A 17,669-nucleotide genomic window follows, 5' to 3' on the forward strand; every position below is an offset into this window, starting at 1 on the left:
TAACATCAGCATGCACATTCTCGATACTGTTCTCTTTACTTTTCCTAACGTACCCACATGGAGAATTTGTTCAGCAATCAAGAGCGTCTTTAGTTAGAGATCTAAAGATTGCATAATAATTGCGTTATCATGCAGAAAGATGACGAGAGTACAGAAAAGCGAGCGGAGCGTAGCCCCATAATTATACAAAATAGTAGTAACCCATCAAGCCGAAAAAATTTGGATGTACGACCGTACGACCGACCGTACGACCGACCGTACAAGTTGCTACTTTTAGCATGCGCGGCCAACTGTACTACGGGCACTATCCTATAATCAGTCCTCTACACGGACACGGAGAAGTTGTGAATGAAAACCATTAATATGACCACGCACTTTATCCATAGTAGGGGCTCTAATTTTGTTGAAGAGACGTGCGGGAAAAAAAATGCGAGTCCACTTTTAGACTTGCCTAAATCTATATATTATCATAGTTTGATTCATAGCTAAACTCTCACAGCCTAAATTTTAAGGAATATATGAAAGATAGTAAAGAGAATCGATACTGAGATCTAAAGGGTGATAGGTTACTGTAAAACAACAAAACTCAAAACATTTTACTGAATAAAGGTCATTTTATTTGAATCAGACGGAATCACGAATCAAAGTACAGTTATTTCAATTTAATGGAAAGTATCTTTGAGCTAAAGTACGGAGTATCCCGATTTAACATCGTGAACTTATTTTCAAACATTTTATGAGTAAAATACTTTTCATGTACACTCGGAAATCTGAGCAAAACATATTTACAAAGAGAAGATAAAACCTCCCTCTTCCTTCAACGCAAATAACAGTTTTACTGAAGCAAATCTAGTTGAGTTCATGGTTTTCCGTACTCGAAATTAGCGAAGTCGTTGATCATGTCGCAGAAACCGATGTAGTTAAAGTCGTGCTTGTAACCTAATACGACGTCGAATTTTTTCTTTATGGCCAAAAATTCCCTCGCACTAACAAGGCTTCCGAGGTCCAGCTCGCTCAGAACGCGATGGAATTGGGAACGAGAGACAGTGCCGTTGTGCACGCGGTCGTAATCCTCAAAGAGCGGGAAAATTTGAATTCGGCATTTGCGCACGCGGTCTGCCAATCGGTGCATGACTAGTTCCAAGGCCTGCTCCTCCTCCAAAGACAGTTTGCAGTATTCATTTTCGGGTTGAGGTCGGAACTGGATCGGAACAATCTCGGGTGCTTTCTCCAGGTCTGCGGAGAATGGAGATTAAAGTTAGAAAGTTAAAAGTGACTCTAAAATTTCGGTGGCGTGACAGCATCCATAGAATGGACATTTGATGTTACAGCGATTATAGAAAAACTTCTTAATGATGGTATGAAACTCAAAAATAATTCTTTTCTGTGGACGACGAACACCAAAGATATCAGAATAGACTGGAAAAAAAAGGCCGAGGATGGAAAGATTTACTTGGGAAGATTTACATAAAAAGTGTTGAATTAATTTTCAAGATGTACAAACCTCTATTTCTCGATACCTGTTCCAGATGGCCAAGAAGTATTTGCTACGTTTGGCCACTAATATTGGATTTTCTTCAAAATGAATTTATTTCTGCAGTTTCTTGGAATTACGATTTAATTATAAAGATCATATATTGAAAAATAAATTTCATCTCGGTTTAAAAAAAAAGGAACAACAATACAAACCTCTCAGCGTGAAGATAGACTCGATTTCTTCCACAAATGCTGTGTATTGTACATAATCCGGATATCCAACAGCCGTGTATCTATACGAGGAAAAAAATATTTCCTGTAAATCACTGTCCACAATCTTTTGTAAGATAAGCTGAATTATGGAATCAATTTTGATCGGTTCTTGCTAATGATCTATTGGAGGACAGACGCATATATCACTTCACCATTGACCCATTGCACCATAACATTGGTATCAACATTCTCCCTACCGTTTTCAATACATTTCCTTAAGTGCTCACGAGGAGAATTTGTTTAACAATCAAGAGCTTCTTTAGTTGGTTCTTAATGTTTGATTCTGGGGTGATATTATGAAGAGAAATTAGATCTTAGTCACTCTTAGGGGTTAAAGGGCTAACAACATTTTTCTTGGTTATCATATAAAACGAACAGATTCCATGTTTCCGTGGGTCTGTACAATAATAGATCACAGCAGATGTCAAAATGTGGCAAGTACATCAGTGACACACTCAGCTGCATATCGTGTGCCACGTTTTGTTATTAACGTCATGTGCGATTTATTAGTAAACAGACGCACGCCAGCATGGAATCTAACTGCTGAATAGATAGCGTAAGTGCTTTTTTAAATATCACACATCCTCAAACTATCAAGGGATGTGCTAACTCATGGGGGAGTAGGGTGCTGGTGATCAGGTTTAGCTTACTAAAGGTGAAGCGCTAACTCGAGGGGGAGAGGGTGCTAGTGAAAAGGTTTAGCTTACTAAAGGGGAAGTGCTAACTCGAGGGGGAGAGGGTGCTGGTGAAAATTTTGGCTTACTAGAGGGGAGGTGCTAACTCTAAGGAGTGGGATGCTGGTAAAAACGTTTGGCTTTCTAGAGCGGAGGTGCTAGCTCTAGGGGGAGGAGGGTGCTGGTAAAAAGGTTTGGCTTACTAGAGGGGAGGTACTAACTCTAGGGGGGAGTAGGGTGCCGGTGAAAATGTTTGGCTTACTGGAAGGGAAGTGCCAACTCGAGGGGGAGTAGGATGCTGGTGAAAATATTTGGCTTGCTAGAGGGGAGGTGCTAACTCTAGGGGGAGGAGGGTGCTGGTAAAATGTTTGGCTTACTAGAGGGGAGGTGCTGACTCTAAGGGGAGGAGGGTGCTGGTGAAAATGTTTAGCTTACTGGGAGGGAGGTGCTAACTCGAGGAGGAGTAGGGTGCTGATGAAAATGTTTGGCTTACCAGAGGGGAGGGCTAACTCGAGGGGAGGAGGGTGCTGGTGAAATTGTTTGGCTTACTTGAAGAGAAGTACTAAATTGAGGGGGAGAGAGTGCTGTTGAAAATTTTTGGCTTGCTAGAGGGGAGGTGCTGACTCGAGGGGGACGAGGGTGCTGGTGAAAATGTTTGGCTTACTATAAGGGAAGTGCAAGTTTTAGGATTTACAGTATAATTTAAATCAGAAAAAGTTCTGCACAATACCTGTTCATAAGTTGTTCCACTTCCACCTTGGTAAGTTTAAGTGACGCTAGGTCCATGGCTCTAGGAAATACAGTCTTAAGTATTCTTCCCGTGCGCAGCTTGTCGTAATCCTTGCAGAACTCAGACAGTCTCATTCGTTCCTTCATCACACGGCATTTTATTTTATACATGATCTTCTCAATGTTGTCGTCACCCAAGTCGGGCAAATGTTTCTGGTTGGTTAGTTTTAGTTCTTCCAATCTCCGCAGATATTTCAACTCTTGTTGTTCTGACGGCTGTAAACAAATGAATGGCGATCATAAGTCGTGTTTGGAACATGACGAATTATAAAATAAAAGTTTTCACAATAATACACAGTTTGGCAAAGACAAGACGGAGCGGCAATGATGAACTACAAGGGACAAGGAAGATCAAGCATGGATGCATTTTAATCCTTTAACCTCTTGGAAATGATCGCCAGGTACAGAAGATTAGAAAAAATGCATATAAAGACATCAAAGGGTCATAACGAGGCCACATGACGGCTGGGAAGAGGAGTAGTTACGCTGTGGAATTGGTTCAACTAAAAACCCGATCCAGTCCCCGGTTAAAAGATTTCCCGCACTCCGCCCGAAAACCAGGTATTTTCATTGCGTTTTCTTTCTCCAGGGTTTTTTCTCTCTGGTTTGGGCCCAGTTTTTGGACACTTTATGGAAAATAACTTGGAAGCTGCCATAGCATGCGTTTTTTACCTGAAGATCATCCAAGAATTGAATATAGTTGAATCCAATATCATCTGAGTATCTGTTCTGGAGAACCTAAAAACGATTTTAGAAAAATTGCGAAATTAAACGATGGATTTTTTAAAATTCCCACAAGATAAAAATATCGGCGAATAATCCTGAAAACATGTCTTAACCGGATGAGATAAAATGGGTTGCCTTCTCTTACCATCCTGTCGGGTCCCCAATTAAAATATTTTCAGTGCTCATGGTTTTCTACTCATGAGTTGAAAGAGGCACTATGGCAGCGGAGTGTCTGTCTTCATAGCACAACACAATCATTCAGGATATGAATCGACCTACGACTGCTCGACATCACTCCAGCACACTGATCATAGTACCATTTCTGATCAGCATGGAGCTTCGCTGCACACGCTGCACACGCTGCGAGCTCCACTATTACCACCGTTGTAAATTGAAATTATACTTTAAGGTAATCTGCGGTTGGGGCAGAAAAAAGGCTTGGACTTTTGGTTACCTTGATTTCTTCGGGAACATCCGTCAGGCCTAGCATGTGTAGACATTGACTGGCCTGGATCTTTGTCACGTGACCGTTGTTGTGCCTGTCACAAAAAGGAAACATAATTTGCTTTGAAAAGACTTCAAGTGTTGCTTTAAAATCATACAAGACAGGGGGCGCTTAAAACGACTGAATGGGAGGCGAACACCAAGAACAAAACTTTACTGTCGAAACTGTTTGTGTAAATCACACTTCTATGGACCTGTCATTTTTTTATCGCCTGAAAAGGGTTAGGGGGACAGGGGAGGGGTGGGGTTAGGAGGTTTTGGTTAAATAAACGGGGTTAGTTTCTAAAGAAACTGTGGTACTGCGTTGGTGGGAGAGTACAACAGAGTAATATAGTATAATCAACTGAGTTGATAGCGTAAATTGGCCACCGAAAAGAGTTTAAAAGCTGACGTTTCGAGCGTTAGCCCTTCGTCAGAGCGATTGGATTCTCGCATTTGATTGGATTTTGTTTGAGTCACGATAAAGTTCTGTAATATGGCCCCCCACCCTCGTAGGTAGGTAATTGGCAAACAATTTTCTATAGTCTGCCCTTTAGACTATGTTTGCGAAGACTGACCTTCCCCCTCCCTCCGTTCCCCTGAAAACCGTGTGATCCCCAAAATCCTCCGTGTCGATGAAAGTGGTGGATATTTACCTCGCTGTTTCGCTGTCCAGTAAGTATCTACCACTATTCACCTCTACTTCGGTAAATAATTGTCATGATAAACTTGATGCTGATTAACGACCGAGCTGTATACAAATTTTTTGGGAATATTCTATTTCAAGCTCTTGTATGTGTACATTTGATCAAAGGGACAGATTTTGGTCGCATTTGAGCATACAACTTTAGTCTCTTAAATTCATGTTTTCAAGTCGTATTAATTAAAAGAAAGATGTTTACCACACTCAAGTGAAACGAGCGTGGAACAATAAACTCACTTGTCAAAATCTTGAAAGCACGGCTTGGACAAAATTCGTTGCTCGGTTAGTTTCCGACGCATGCGTTGCTTGATTCGCTCTAAAAAGACCTCTTCGTCTTGTTCAAGCTCTTCTGAACCAGCCCCAGGCCTACTCATTTGAAATGTCTCCATAGCAGGCACTGTGTATGTGGGAGTCTTCTCCAGTCCACGCCTTGTAAAGACTACATGGTTGTGTGGGGGGAGGGAGATAAGACAAGATAGAAAATAAGAGAATCAGAAAAATACGCAGGGAATATTTAGTGGCATAACTAATCCTTGAGGACGGATACATGGTCGCTGAAGTAGAGGAGGAAATTGCTAGGGGCTGGGGGGTTTAAATTAAGCGGTGAAATAAAGTTTCGTGGCTGCTAAGGTGCTTAAAAAAAGCACAAGATCTTTGAACTTTCCTAACAAACTATACACGTCACACGAATGACCGAGGGCTAACACGCAAAGTCTGAGCTAGATTCAATATTCACCCATTTCTGTATCTGTAAGGAATCCTGTCCACTTAACGTTGCTAGGCAACTTAGGATCTTTGTAGTACTGGGCGAGGACTTCAAACTGCTCATCTGTTAGGTTGGGTTGACCCATTAAACTTAAACAACGCCTGAACTGAGGCCTGCTGATTGAACCGTGACGCAAAGGGTCAAAGTCTTGGAAAAACTCTTCCACCTTAAAAAAAAAAACAGTATATGAGACCAGCCATTATTTAACGTCTAAGGTAAAAATATTATTATCGTGTTATTTGACTGGTAGGAATGGCTTGATAGCTTATAGGAGAGCACTGGGAGTGTTGTTTTTGTCGCAAAAAGTTGAATGCTTTATTTTGGATGTGGTTTGATCATTTGTTTGTCATTTTTTGCGGCAGGAACATTTTGAGCGTGAAGATATTGAATGAAGGGAGAAATTCAATAGTCTTGTAAGATTTTGTTTTGCCAGTGTACGGGGTCATCAGATTAGCAAAAAGAGAGCGAGCCTCGTTTCAATTTTCAAGAATCAGGCAGTTCTTGGCATTTTGGTTGTTCTTTTATGTTCAAAAAAATAATTATAAACTCAATTCTTTCTGTAAAATGTGCAGGTGCAGGTTAATCTCGAGAGCAAAAACTGGACAATAACGTAGCGATTTGTAGCTAAAAACAGAAATATACTTAATCCAATCCAACTTGATCCCATGAGCATAGGCGATTATCCGAGAGTTTTCTGAACCAATCCAATTACTTACTAGTCTCCCCGCGGAAATCTATATGGTTGTCATGTGACCCGCTTAAACCAATCAGAAGGAGGGAAACGTATGGGGTCTGAATGAAAGGTCTCTCACTCATGGGTGTAAATTCTTAAACAAGCTGAAAATAAAATAACTCTAAATATCAAGGGAGCTGGCAGATTTTGCACTCAACTCACCCTAAGTCTGTTGACAAGCACGTAATGTTTAATGCGATCAATCAACTCCTGTCTGTCAACTGTGCTCAAATCTAACGGTTGAGGTTCTTCGCTCTCAGTCTGAGTTCTACAGGGAAATCAACGGGACAGATTTATAGAACTTTTTTAAAAGTTAATTATTACAACTTAAGTGGCTCACACAGCAGAGCTTCGCCAGCTGGATGAGACTTTAAGCTATTACTGGTAGACCTCAACAACATCCTTTGAGCTTACGTGACAGTATGCTCGTATCAACTTTATCATTTGAAAGAGGACTGACACTAGTCAGTCGAAACGCGATCACTTTAGGTGTTTTCTTACGCAACAAATTAAAAGCCGAAAAAACAACAAGAAATATCAGGCAACTAGCAACAAATATAAAAAAGATTTATCGATCCGGAGTCTTGCAAACTAGTCACTAGGCCAGCGCGTCCTCCACAAAGTTAAGCTAAGGGCCCATGTGAGAATTTTCTAGTAAAACTGTATAGAACCCTTTAACTTACTTGTCTTTTTGTGCAAAGTCTGAAATGGTGGTCGCCGTGCCGGTGTACTCTGAGAAGGAAAATTCAAAGGTTCATCAAGAAATCGTCTTTCATTCTAAGTGAACGAATGAATGTATCATTTATTGTTACGCAGAGGTTTTAATCGGAGCGTGCTTCAAACTATCATTCATTAATAATTACTCCGCGAGTACAAGGGAGATGAATTTTAGGCCGCGTTCCATCTATCAGAACTAGTCTATAAAACTGCCTTGTCTATGAATGAAACAGGTCAGTTTTGAGAAGTAATAATACTGATGTTGTGAAAACTGGCTCTATCTTTGCTTTGACCAGCTACCTATACCTACTACATGAACAAAAAGCAGGCGATTTAGTGCCGATTACTTCAATAGACAAAGCAAGATGAGCTATAATATTTTATGAGCACGTTCTTGCGAAGATTGGACTTGCGCTATCCATTTCCACTAAGAGGAAAAACTTATTTCGGCCAGATCTTGAATTCCAGACTGGAGTAAAACAGTTGATTTCCTCAATACCCACCCCATGCACCAGATATTATTCTACAGGAGCACTCGTGCCGAATTTGTGACACCTGCAGCTGCATCTTCTAAGAACTAAACATCGGTGGGCACGTAGACTTTTCTAGTTGAAAGCACAATTCTTTCGGTATATCACATATTCGAAGAGGAATCCTGAATACAAGTTTAATATGTCTTGCTGATTAAGTATAACGAGCATTAAGAAAAAAAATTTATATTTCTTTCACTTACCAGAATCGATGGACTGTATGAAAGCTGAATAGTTGATGTCGCCTCCGACAGGGTATTCAAATTTCTTGCACAAAAGCTGAAAAAGAAGAGGACATTGTTGCTTACTTCTAAAAACTGCCATTCATTTACAAAAATTGGCTGCGAAATTCATTCAGTGTGCATTATATTCTTTATCGCGAGTCTGCAAATTCCTATTTCGGTTACGTTTTGATTAACCCTTAAAGTAATATCAGTATACATATTCTCCAAACTGTCCTTTGTACGTTTTCTATAGAACTGACAAGGAGAATTTTTAGCTTCTTTAGTTGGTGATCATTTCCTTTGTGACCTTAATGTGTAATTCAGGGGTTATATTGTTGGAAGAAATTAGATGGTGGTCTCTCTTGGGGGGAAAAGAGGGTTGATTGAAATGAGATTTAGAATCACTTTCGGTGGGAAGGGAGAGGGGGGCACTCGCTTATGAAGGTGAGATATGGAGGGAAGGGAGAGGGGTGCACTCGCTTATGAAGATGAGATATGGAGGGAAGGGAGAGGGGAGCACTCGCTTATGAAGGTGAGATATGGAGGGAAGGGAGAGGGGGGCACTCGTTTATGAAGGTGAGACATGGAGGGAAGGGAGAGGGGGGCACTCGCTTATGAAGGTGAGATATGGAGGGAAGGGATGGGTTAGGAAACGCAATATTTTTTCGGTGAGATTTCGTGGGTAAACGGTGCTATATTACTAAACAAGGTAATCTGAGGAAACAGGCAACAACAACAATACAAGTTAAAGTAGAAGTAAAATGACATGACAAAAAGGAAAAGAATGACTTACAGCTAAATCTTGTGGCTGCACGGTGATGGATAAGAAATGAAGCATTCTGGCAAACTGAGGTTTCGTGACGCCACGAGTATAGCCTTTACTCTGTAGAGAAAAGGACAGAAAGGAAAACGACGTGAAAATGACGGTCCTACACAAGTTATCGAAAGTAAGATGGACATGGCTTGTAGATACAACCATTTCACGCAGACTTTAAGAATTGCTCTCTGTTTCAGAAGAATTCAATCAGATATAAACAAACAAACAAACAAAATACAAAGAATCAACAACGAGAGCGGCCACTCCATCATAAAGGGGAAACATTCTAAAATAAGAGTGCTATTTTTTTTTTTAACACAGCGGCCGCGCCTCGATTAATAAATGTTCCTTTGTTTCTCTTCGGCGTTTCAATCGTTTTAATGCAGCGTTATGGTCGTAGAAGCGATGTCAGTGACATGAGGTTCTTGTTCTCCCATTACGTAAAAGTGTTGCAATTTCATGCTATTATTTTGCTGTAGAAGGCAATTAAATGTGCTTATTGGTTTTTTAACGCACGGGCAGAGCTATTTTTCTGCTCATTAACACTTTCGCCACTTTTCAGTTGTTATCGATGTCGTGGTTTTCTTTTAGTCCCTATTTCCTCTTGAACTCACAGAGTTAGAAAGCTGGTAGAGATGACTGCATGAGTTCACACTGGAGACTATGAAGAGAAGAGCTGTCAACAATAAAGATTTACTAACCCTGTCAAAATCTTTGAAATAAGGATACACCATCAATCTTCGCTTCCTCACTGTCTCGGCAATCTCCTTGAGTATTTCGTTGACTCTGGCCTCTTCTTGAGCAGAGAGCAGATTAGGAGCCTACAAAACGGACAACAAAAAAGCATGTTTAGAAACTGTAGCAAAAAAAGGAATACGGAACGAGAACTTTTCGTATTACTGGACATATGGATTCCGAACGCTCATGACGTCCATTGCAATTCCGAACGTCTTCATGTTCGGACTTCGGAGGGCTTTGAGTGACGTGAAACCAAGACCAAAGTTATCATAACAGCCAATCAAAGTGAAGAAAAATTTCACGAGTAGCCAATCAGAACTCGAAGTGGCCACAAACAAAATGTTCATGAAGCGATTGGTGTTAGTTCGCATTTGATTAGCCGGAAGAGGCGCGTGTTTATTATTTTTTTTTTGCACCAATCACAGGCTGAAGTAAGCAAAACCAAAGTATTCACAGAAGCTACTTTCGACCCTCAAATAAAACTTTCTCTGACAGTAACCTTATTTATGTGTCAAAGAGCATTACGATAAGCATGGGGATTCGCTGCGTGCGTTTCGCGCACTGCAAGCTCCGCTATTAATCGATACCTTTGACAGCGAACCCATTGGTGGTCGGTAAACTTCCACTGTTGGTTTCTTTTCTAAATCTGGGACAGTAAAAGCTGTTAAAGGGATTTAAAAAGAATAATCAATGATTAGAGATCTGTAGTGTAAAGCAAGCAAACTGTTCTTCAATCAGATCACACTCAAATTACAGACCAAAGGCTTGATTGGTCATGGAATAGAAGGGGAAGCTGACTCTTTTTTTCTTTGCTCACTAAACTGGAATTCCCAGGGTAAGAGAAAGAGAGGGCGACCAATGAACACCTGGCGTCGTTACCTCGAGGTTGACATCAGAAAGATCGGCCACTCATGGAGCCAATTAAAAAGGATGGCCCAGAACAAAGATCTCTGGCGGACTGTTGTTGACGGCCTATACCCCAGGAGGAGTAATGAGCTTAGATTGAGAGAATCTGAGTTTGTAGTAACTCGTACAATTTAAACTTGTCTTGATCACTAACCATTCTCCATGATGTCACAGAATTCCTTGTACCGAACACGCCCATTGGACTGGCGGTACACCTCCACTATTTTCTGTATCTCGTCACGGGACAAGTTGGCCTGTGTCCCACAACATAGACTCAGGCCACAAATAAACTGTTGAAGGGCAAAAAAATTGAGATTTAGCCGCGGCACTCTGTTCAACTCAGTAACAAGTCATCAGAAATAATAAAAAAAACCAAAATGTTTCCAGGTAAATTCAGTGCAACGGATGCTTTCCTTTGGGAGGAGAAGGATAGCAATGGCACAGTTACAGAAAATATTTCCTTACAGTGTTTGGTTTCAGTCACATGTTGATGGGATGGTATCTGGGGGTTTTTCCCTATTGCGAGTTTTCCTCCACCGTAGCGGGTTCGTCCCATACGTACAAAAAGTTTACCCCAGTTCAATTCGTTTCCAGATGGCGGAACAAATTCGTTATGGAGCTTCCGCTCCACTGCGTCAGAGCGAAAGCCGACGCGCTAACGCTCGAAACATCAACTTCACAAACTCTTTGCGGTGGCCAATTTTCATATCAGCTCGGTTGACAAAACCAAATTATCTGTTTATTAAAATACACCGTTAATTGATCCTTGCCTGATTTTCAGTGATCTCTCCGCTTCTCAACTTATCATGGTCTTTGAAGAACTCTGTTGTTCGGATGCCATTCTTGTGGACAGCCTCTCTAATTTTCTCAAATATTTCATCTAAAGACGGTGTTCTAGGACGCTAAAAGACAAAACCAAAGTCACTGATTTTGACAAATCATGGCTAGGAGAACCCTAATAAATGTCTCTTGTTGTCTGCTTCGAAAAGTGAAGATTTTTTGGATTGTGTTCGATCCAACGCAAAAAATTGCAAAAAAATCTGTGCTCGCAAAATGTAAAAAAAAAAAAAAAAAAAAAAAGCGACACTCTACCATTGACACGAGCGCATCTTTTAGCTCGAGGATGCGATATTCCTACATGTTTTAACAATTACCTTTCCAGAATCATCAATGATGTCCTGATTTGGAATGTACTTTGTAAAGTCCTCTTTTTCAGCCAAGGCTAAAATCGGACCAGAACAAAGAGCTATTAGTTATAGATCAAAAATCCCATAAAAAGACAGTTCACATGCCTGATTTCGTTGCTGTTGCTTTCACCAGCAAAGCGTCCAAAATCGTTAGGTGTCCTGTCGTGAGGCACAGGCATACCATACCAAATATCCCTTCCATTGCAATAACATGTTTCCATCCTCCTTCAACAGTGATCTCTTTATGTGTGTACAAAGATAACCTTCATTTGGTACAAAACTATGCTCCGATATTTGCCAGCTGATATTATCCGGTATTTCTTGGAGCAGACAATGTCCAAGGACAAATATACGAGTATTCTCCGCAACAAATGAAAGCTATTGTTTTTAATATCCTTCTCTTTTTTTGTACCGCTCCAAAAAAAAAAGAAAAGCCTTAACATACAGGTTACCGTCTAAAACGGATGCTGGACTTTTTCAGCGACCTTACAGTGTAAGAAGGTTTTCCCTGCTTGTTAAACAGAAATACGCTCACTGCGCGACGGGCTCGGCCGAAAAGGAGGGTCTGCTCGTATCTTAAGATCAAAGCTGGCGATATGAACCCATCTTAGCCTTTTGGATAGTCAAGAAAAAAAAAAAATAGAGGATTCACTTTACCTTGTCTGCTAGCAGAACTAACAGCGAGTGACAGAATGTTCATAAACAAAAAGGACATAATCACCATTTTGCATTCTTTCAATGTCTTCATGGAAGCTATAGTAGTTACACAGGCCAGGTCGGGTGGAGTCACGGTACTTCTTAGCCAGCAGAACTGTCTCTTCGTGTATGATGTCAGGAGAGCCCGGAAAACTCCTGAAAAACTGCAAAGAATGAACTGGTTATATATTTTCACTTAATAGCGGACTGATGAAGCTTGAAAGTAACGAAAGGAAAATTTTAAGTTTCCTTCCCTTAAGTAATTCAAATCTGACCTGCTTAGGGTTGAAAGAACCTCTACCACAGAAAATTTTTGTAGTTTTGATAGATCATTGACATTATTTTTAGCCTTCCAAACAATGGCACTCTACTTTAAGAAATCCCTAAAACCCTTATGATTGGAATTGTGTTTTGCAGTAGTGGCAGACTGCTATAAAGTAAAGTTCTTCAATGATTAGATTGAAACACTTTTTCCAGCAGTAAGCAACAGTTCACATCTCAATCAATTGGTACCCCCTTTGCTTACCTGACTCTCTGTTACAACACCAATGTGGTGCTTATCAAAGTCAGCATAACATGTTTTGATGTTGATTCCATGATATTTGTAAAAGTGAGCCAGTCGAATCAAGAGATCGTCACATTTTGCAAGAGATGCTGGACTTAGAGGGCGACGATCTATTGGACTGCCACTGAAAATAACAATGTATCAATAAAAACACCTACAGAGTAGCAATGAATTGACACGATAACTTTAATTAACAAGTTAAGTAAAAGAGAAATTATTTAAACAGCATCTGATTAACCTTTTCACTTGTTTTTAATTCCAGGCATTCACTTGATAAAAAGAAGCACAATTGTAACTGGAGTAATTTTATTGGTGGAACCAAACAAAGAGGAGGCATGGGCCAGGTCAGATCACGCTTACTACACAAGTAGTCCCAGACCTCCCTCTAATTTTTGCCTACCGCTTCTATTGCAATGTTTAATAACTATTGCATTCTGTTTTACCAACTGAATGCCTGGAACAGGCTACCTTTCCACTTTCAGAAATGACAAAAAGGGGCTCTCCTCATGCAATGTAATCAGAAAAATGATGAGAGGAAAGGAAAATATCAACTGGGGATATGGTTTTGTTCAAACAACACCAAATTCTCAAAACTTAGAAAGTAAGAAATGTATGGCAGACAGAGCAGAGAATTTACAATTGGATCTTGGGAGGAGAGGGAGGGGTAGAAGTTTTATGTTATATGAGACTGCAGGAGTCTTAAACAAAAACAGTTTGAAAAACTACCAGTCTTCCAAACATTGTCTAAATATTGAAAAAGTTATTACAAAATATTATTGGAGAGAACATACTTTCAGGACTAATTCTTGCAGCTGTATAAATTAGTGCATAGAGAGCTATAATGATGAGTTTTAGATTTTTTTTGTTACCTTGCTGCAGGACCAATCTGTTGTGTGGCTGGATCTTCATTTAAAATGTCAGGATCAAACACTGTGGACAAAATATAGATTCTAACTTATGCTTTGTGCTTATATCTTTATGTTTTTCATGTAATACACTTAACCCTTTACACCCTAACATCAGTATGCATATTCTCCATACTGTTCTCTATATATTTCCTAAGGTGCAGACAGGGAGAATTTGTTTAACAATCAAGAGCTTCTTTAGTTGGTGATCATTTATTTTATTCTTGAAACCTTGATGAGTGATTCAGGGGTGACAATGTAAGGAGAATTTAGATTTTAGTCACTCCAAGGGATTAATTAAAGGGTTAACTACCTAAGACAGACTAACCTAATTGTCAGACAACTCACCTGCACCAATGACCTCACAAAAATGTCGGTAGTTCACCAAACCTTTACGTTTAGCCACAGGGCTGCCATATTTTTCCATCAACTTTGCATCATCCTCTGGACTTAACACAATACCAAACAACTGATCCAAGCAGCGGTCAAATTGAGACTCTGTGGTAAAGCAAAAATATGTTTAAAGGCTATTCAATGGCAAATCTTTGTCATTATTATATCTCTCAGTTAGTATGTGCACTATGATTGGTCAATTTTGTTGGCTATATATTTTTTTGTTTTCTTTTTTTTTGTTTTTTGATATCAATTTGGGAATAATTAGTTGATCCAATACTACATTCTCTGAACTAACATTGTAAGAATTGTATGGTTGACAGTAAAGAGAATTACAAATCTGATCTGGGAGTTAAAAGGTCAAGGGTCTGTGCTGAAACTTAAGTTACAGAACCTCTTTTTACCTTGTTTCTAGGGCCTGTGCACATTGTGCTTGGGCCTTGAATCCAAGATGAAATAGCTCAGTCCATAAATTACTTACAGGCCTCACACTTGGTTAGTGTGAGGTAAGTATTTCCTAAATATCAGTTTAAAATGGTGACCATGAGTTCGTAATAATGCATGTCAAAGTGAACAAACCGAGAAAAACTTACTTGTTATGAAGCCAGTTCTTAGGCGATCAAAATCCTTGAAGTACTCTGTCAATCTAACTTTTCTGGAATTAACAATGTTTCTTATTTTGTCTTCAATATCCTTGAGTATTAATGGGCTGGTGAAGCTCTAAAGGTGCAACCAAAATATAAATAAGCTCAAGGTTTTATTAGTTGGTTTTTACAGAGATTTAATCATTAAGGAACGGAAATTTCACTGTAGCATCACCAAAATGTAAACTGACTTGTTTTGTTTTCAATAACTGGTCATTTTGGAAAATTGAAGTAGAATATTAATCGATCTAAACAAGGTAAAAGACGTTTTAGACATAACTGGAGTAGTTTATTTTACCAAGTACAACACATATCAAGTATTTCAGATTCTAAATCAATCAAAGCGTTTTCACTGCATATCATTTAAAGAAAAAAACAAATAAGGTACAAGTGACAAAAATTCATGATTCCACCAAAAGTATGTCTTTTTTATATTAACGTCCAGTTATGAGATTTTGCCAAATGCAGGAAGCTTATTAAATTAACAGCTAAGACAAAATAAAAAAGTTCAAACATTCATTTGCGGGTGAATGCTCAGTGTCACTTCCCTATTCCGAAAAAACTTACCGTATTCTCGTACGAGTTCGCCACAGCAGACACCATCTTTGACCTTAAATGCTTCCGATCTGCTGGATAAAACAATGCAAATTACCTGTCACCAAAGACGAAATTTAAAAGCACATGAAATTGATCACTGCGGGAAAAAATCTATCGAGCCCTTGCAGGATCCTTAAACCTCCGCAACGGACGAATCGGATTTGAATAATTGCGCTTCTTAAATTCACATATCTGACAACTGAAAAGATCAATTGAAGCAAACTTACAACGTAAATCCCCAAACACTCGCGAAGAACCTATAAAAACGGTAAAACTTCGAGTTCTTTAAGCTTCTGAACTCAAAACAGTCACCTATCACTTGTGTTGTCTTTCTCCTGGCAACGACCGTAACAACGATGGCGTATACCGCTGCACAAGAAAATCGACTATAGTTTAGTTTCCAGGCTTCTCTCATTTCTCCGATAAGACACCCCAGTAGCACCCTAACCAAGCCCACCCCACCTTTCTTCCTGTCGCCTATCATCCCGCAGGTGGCCCAAGCTCCAGCTGTGAGATGATCATCTCGCCAAATAAGAGCCATGACGAAATTATTAGAGTCTGTATTTACGACCGCTCTTAGGAATAAAAAAAATACAGTCAAATTCTCAATAAAAATACCTCACCTCACTTCTAAAGTGCATCGCCTGTTGTCTGACCGCTTACTGTGTTGAAAAGAACCCATTTTAGCGAGTTATCTATTTCTACGTTTACTACAAGAGAACTTATAATTTTGGCAAGATGATCATCTCACAGCTGGAGCTTGGGCTGCCTGTGTGTACCGTTGCACTTATGTCCTCCTATTGCAGATATGTCCTCTGACGTAATGTGATACAGTGGCCAATCATATCCTGCGATCTATCGAGCGACACGCGGCTTAGGACTGGTTAAGAGACTCCGTTGTAGTTCTGTCTTCAAGCAAAAGTATTCATTCAAGGGGGTCGGGTAAATGGAAAATTTGACCAGTATTTTCCGGTAGTTGATCTGAGGAAACATGCTGTTCGCATGATCACTGCGAACCGGATCATTGGCCTCTCATATTGCTTTCCTTGAAGTTCAATCGTTCGTTAACGTAGAGTGATCGCATCGTTGTTATAACCTAAAGTTGGAAGAACAATTTGCCGCGCGTGAATAACAAAGCGACTTTCGACTAAAGCATGCGTTATTGTTCACGTTTTATTTGCAGCCTTGCTTTATTTACAGTCTTCATTGCTCGACTTGCGACTTCAATGACAACATTTTAGCCACAAGCTAAGATAAAAGCACAATGTGGCGTCATATCACAATTGCTTTATTTTCTTTAATAGTTGAAGATCATAGATTATGGTTCGTCGACATAAAATTATATATTTTTGACACTTCACCTGATCTGCCGGAGGTGAGATCGACTGAGAAGTCCAAGTTGTGATTATTTGTCTGCGTCACGAAGTCTTCCTTCAATCACAGAAGTTTGGCCTTCAGTTGTTTATTTTGAGTACTGTTGGTTTTTGCCGTATCGCACAAAATTGAAGTAGTAGAATTTGATTTTATTGCGATTTCGCTGATTTTAGCTGTTTTTTTTTTTTTTTTAGTACTGTTTCTAAATTATTGTAGGATTTATTGCACTTTTGGGTGGATTTGTCCTATTTTACCCTGTTTATGACAAATTCACACAATGATTAAATCGAAAATGGGACTAAAGGTGGCTATGGCAAGTCAATAGGATAGAAAAAAATGCAAAGTCGGATTAAAGATTGGATTTGGCAACCTAGGATTTATTCCACTTGAAGGACGAATTCTCAGAATTCATCCCGCTTTTCTAGAATTCATTGAGAAAAGAAACTTTTTTTTTAAATTTGTCATTTTCCCTCTTTTTTTCATTTTTAAGTAAGACTAGCGAGCCAGACAAAGAAACACTTCTTGTAGTTGTAAGCTCCTCGTTTATTTCCGACGCGTTTCGTCTCTAATTGAGGCCTAGTTCAAACGTCGATCTTTACATGTACCGAACCTAATTGCAATTTGGGTCGACTCGAATAATTAAGAGCGGCAGTTGATTTAAACGTCTATACAAATCTGCCGATCCTAATTGATTCAAACGTCGATCTTTGCATGTACTTAATAGAAACGTTAGGTTCGGTACATGTAAAGATC

At 39.6% G+C, this 17,669-nt stretch overlaps 1 protein-coding gene across 2 annotated transcripts; it reads right to left on the reverse strand.

Moving 5' to 3' along the window:
• Nucleotides 1-594: 594 nt before the first annotated feature.
• On the reverse strand, nt 595-15,898 carry LOC113682151 (uncharacterized). Of its 2 annotated transcripts, none has more exons than XM_089189546.1 (23): nt 15,770-15,898; nt 15,513-15,571; nt 14,895-15,021; nt 14,257-14,406; nt 13,873-13,933; nt 12,965-13,127; nt 12,464-12,602; nt 11,710-11,777; nt 11,326-11,457; nt 10,710-10,845; nt 10,237-10,310; nt 9,613-9,732; nt 8,888-8,977; nt 8,074-8,149; nt 7,307-7,355; nt 6,786-6,891; nt 5,861-6,056; nt 5,362-5,563; nt 4,393-4,477; nt 3,885-3,950; nt 3,154-3,428; nt 1,690-1,769; nt 595-1,236 (listed from the first exon to the last, which is right to left on the reverse strand). In XM_089189546.1, exons 2-23 carry the CDS (start codon nt 15,546-15,548, stop codon nt 860-862), a joined length of 2,808 nt encoding a protein of 935 aa, XP_089045672.1. In that variant the 5' UTR covers nt 15,549-15,571; nt 15,770-15,898; the 3' UTR covers nt 595-859. The 2 variants fall into 2 exon arrangements, with proteins under 2 accessions (XP_089045672.1, XP_089045679.1); XM_089189553.1 differs by having other exon boundaries at nt 15,513-15,574.
• Nucleotides 15,899-17,669: the final 1,771 nt, after the last annotated feature.

Source organism: Pocillopora damicornis, chromosome 1 (assembly GCF_964200805.1).
Source record: "Pocillopora damicornis chromosome 1, jaPocDami1.2, whole genome shotgun sequence".
Taxonomy (NCBI): Eukaryota; Metazoa; Cnidaria; class Anthozoa; order Scleractinia; family Pocilloporidae; genus Pocillopora; species Pocillopora damicornis.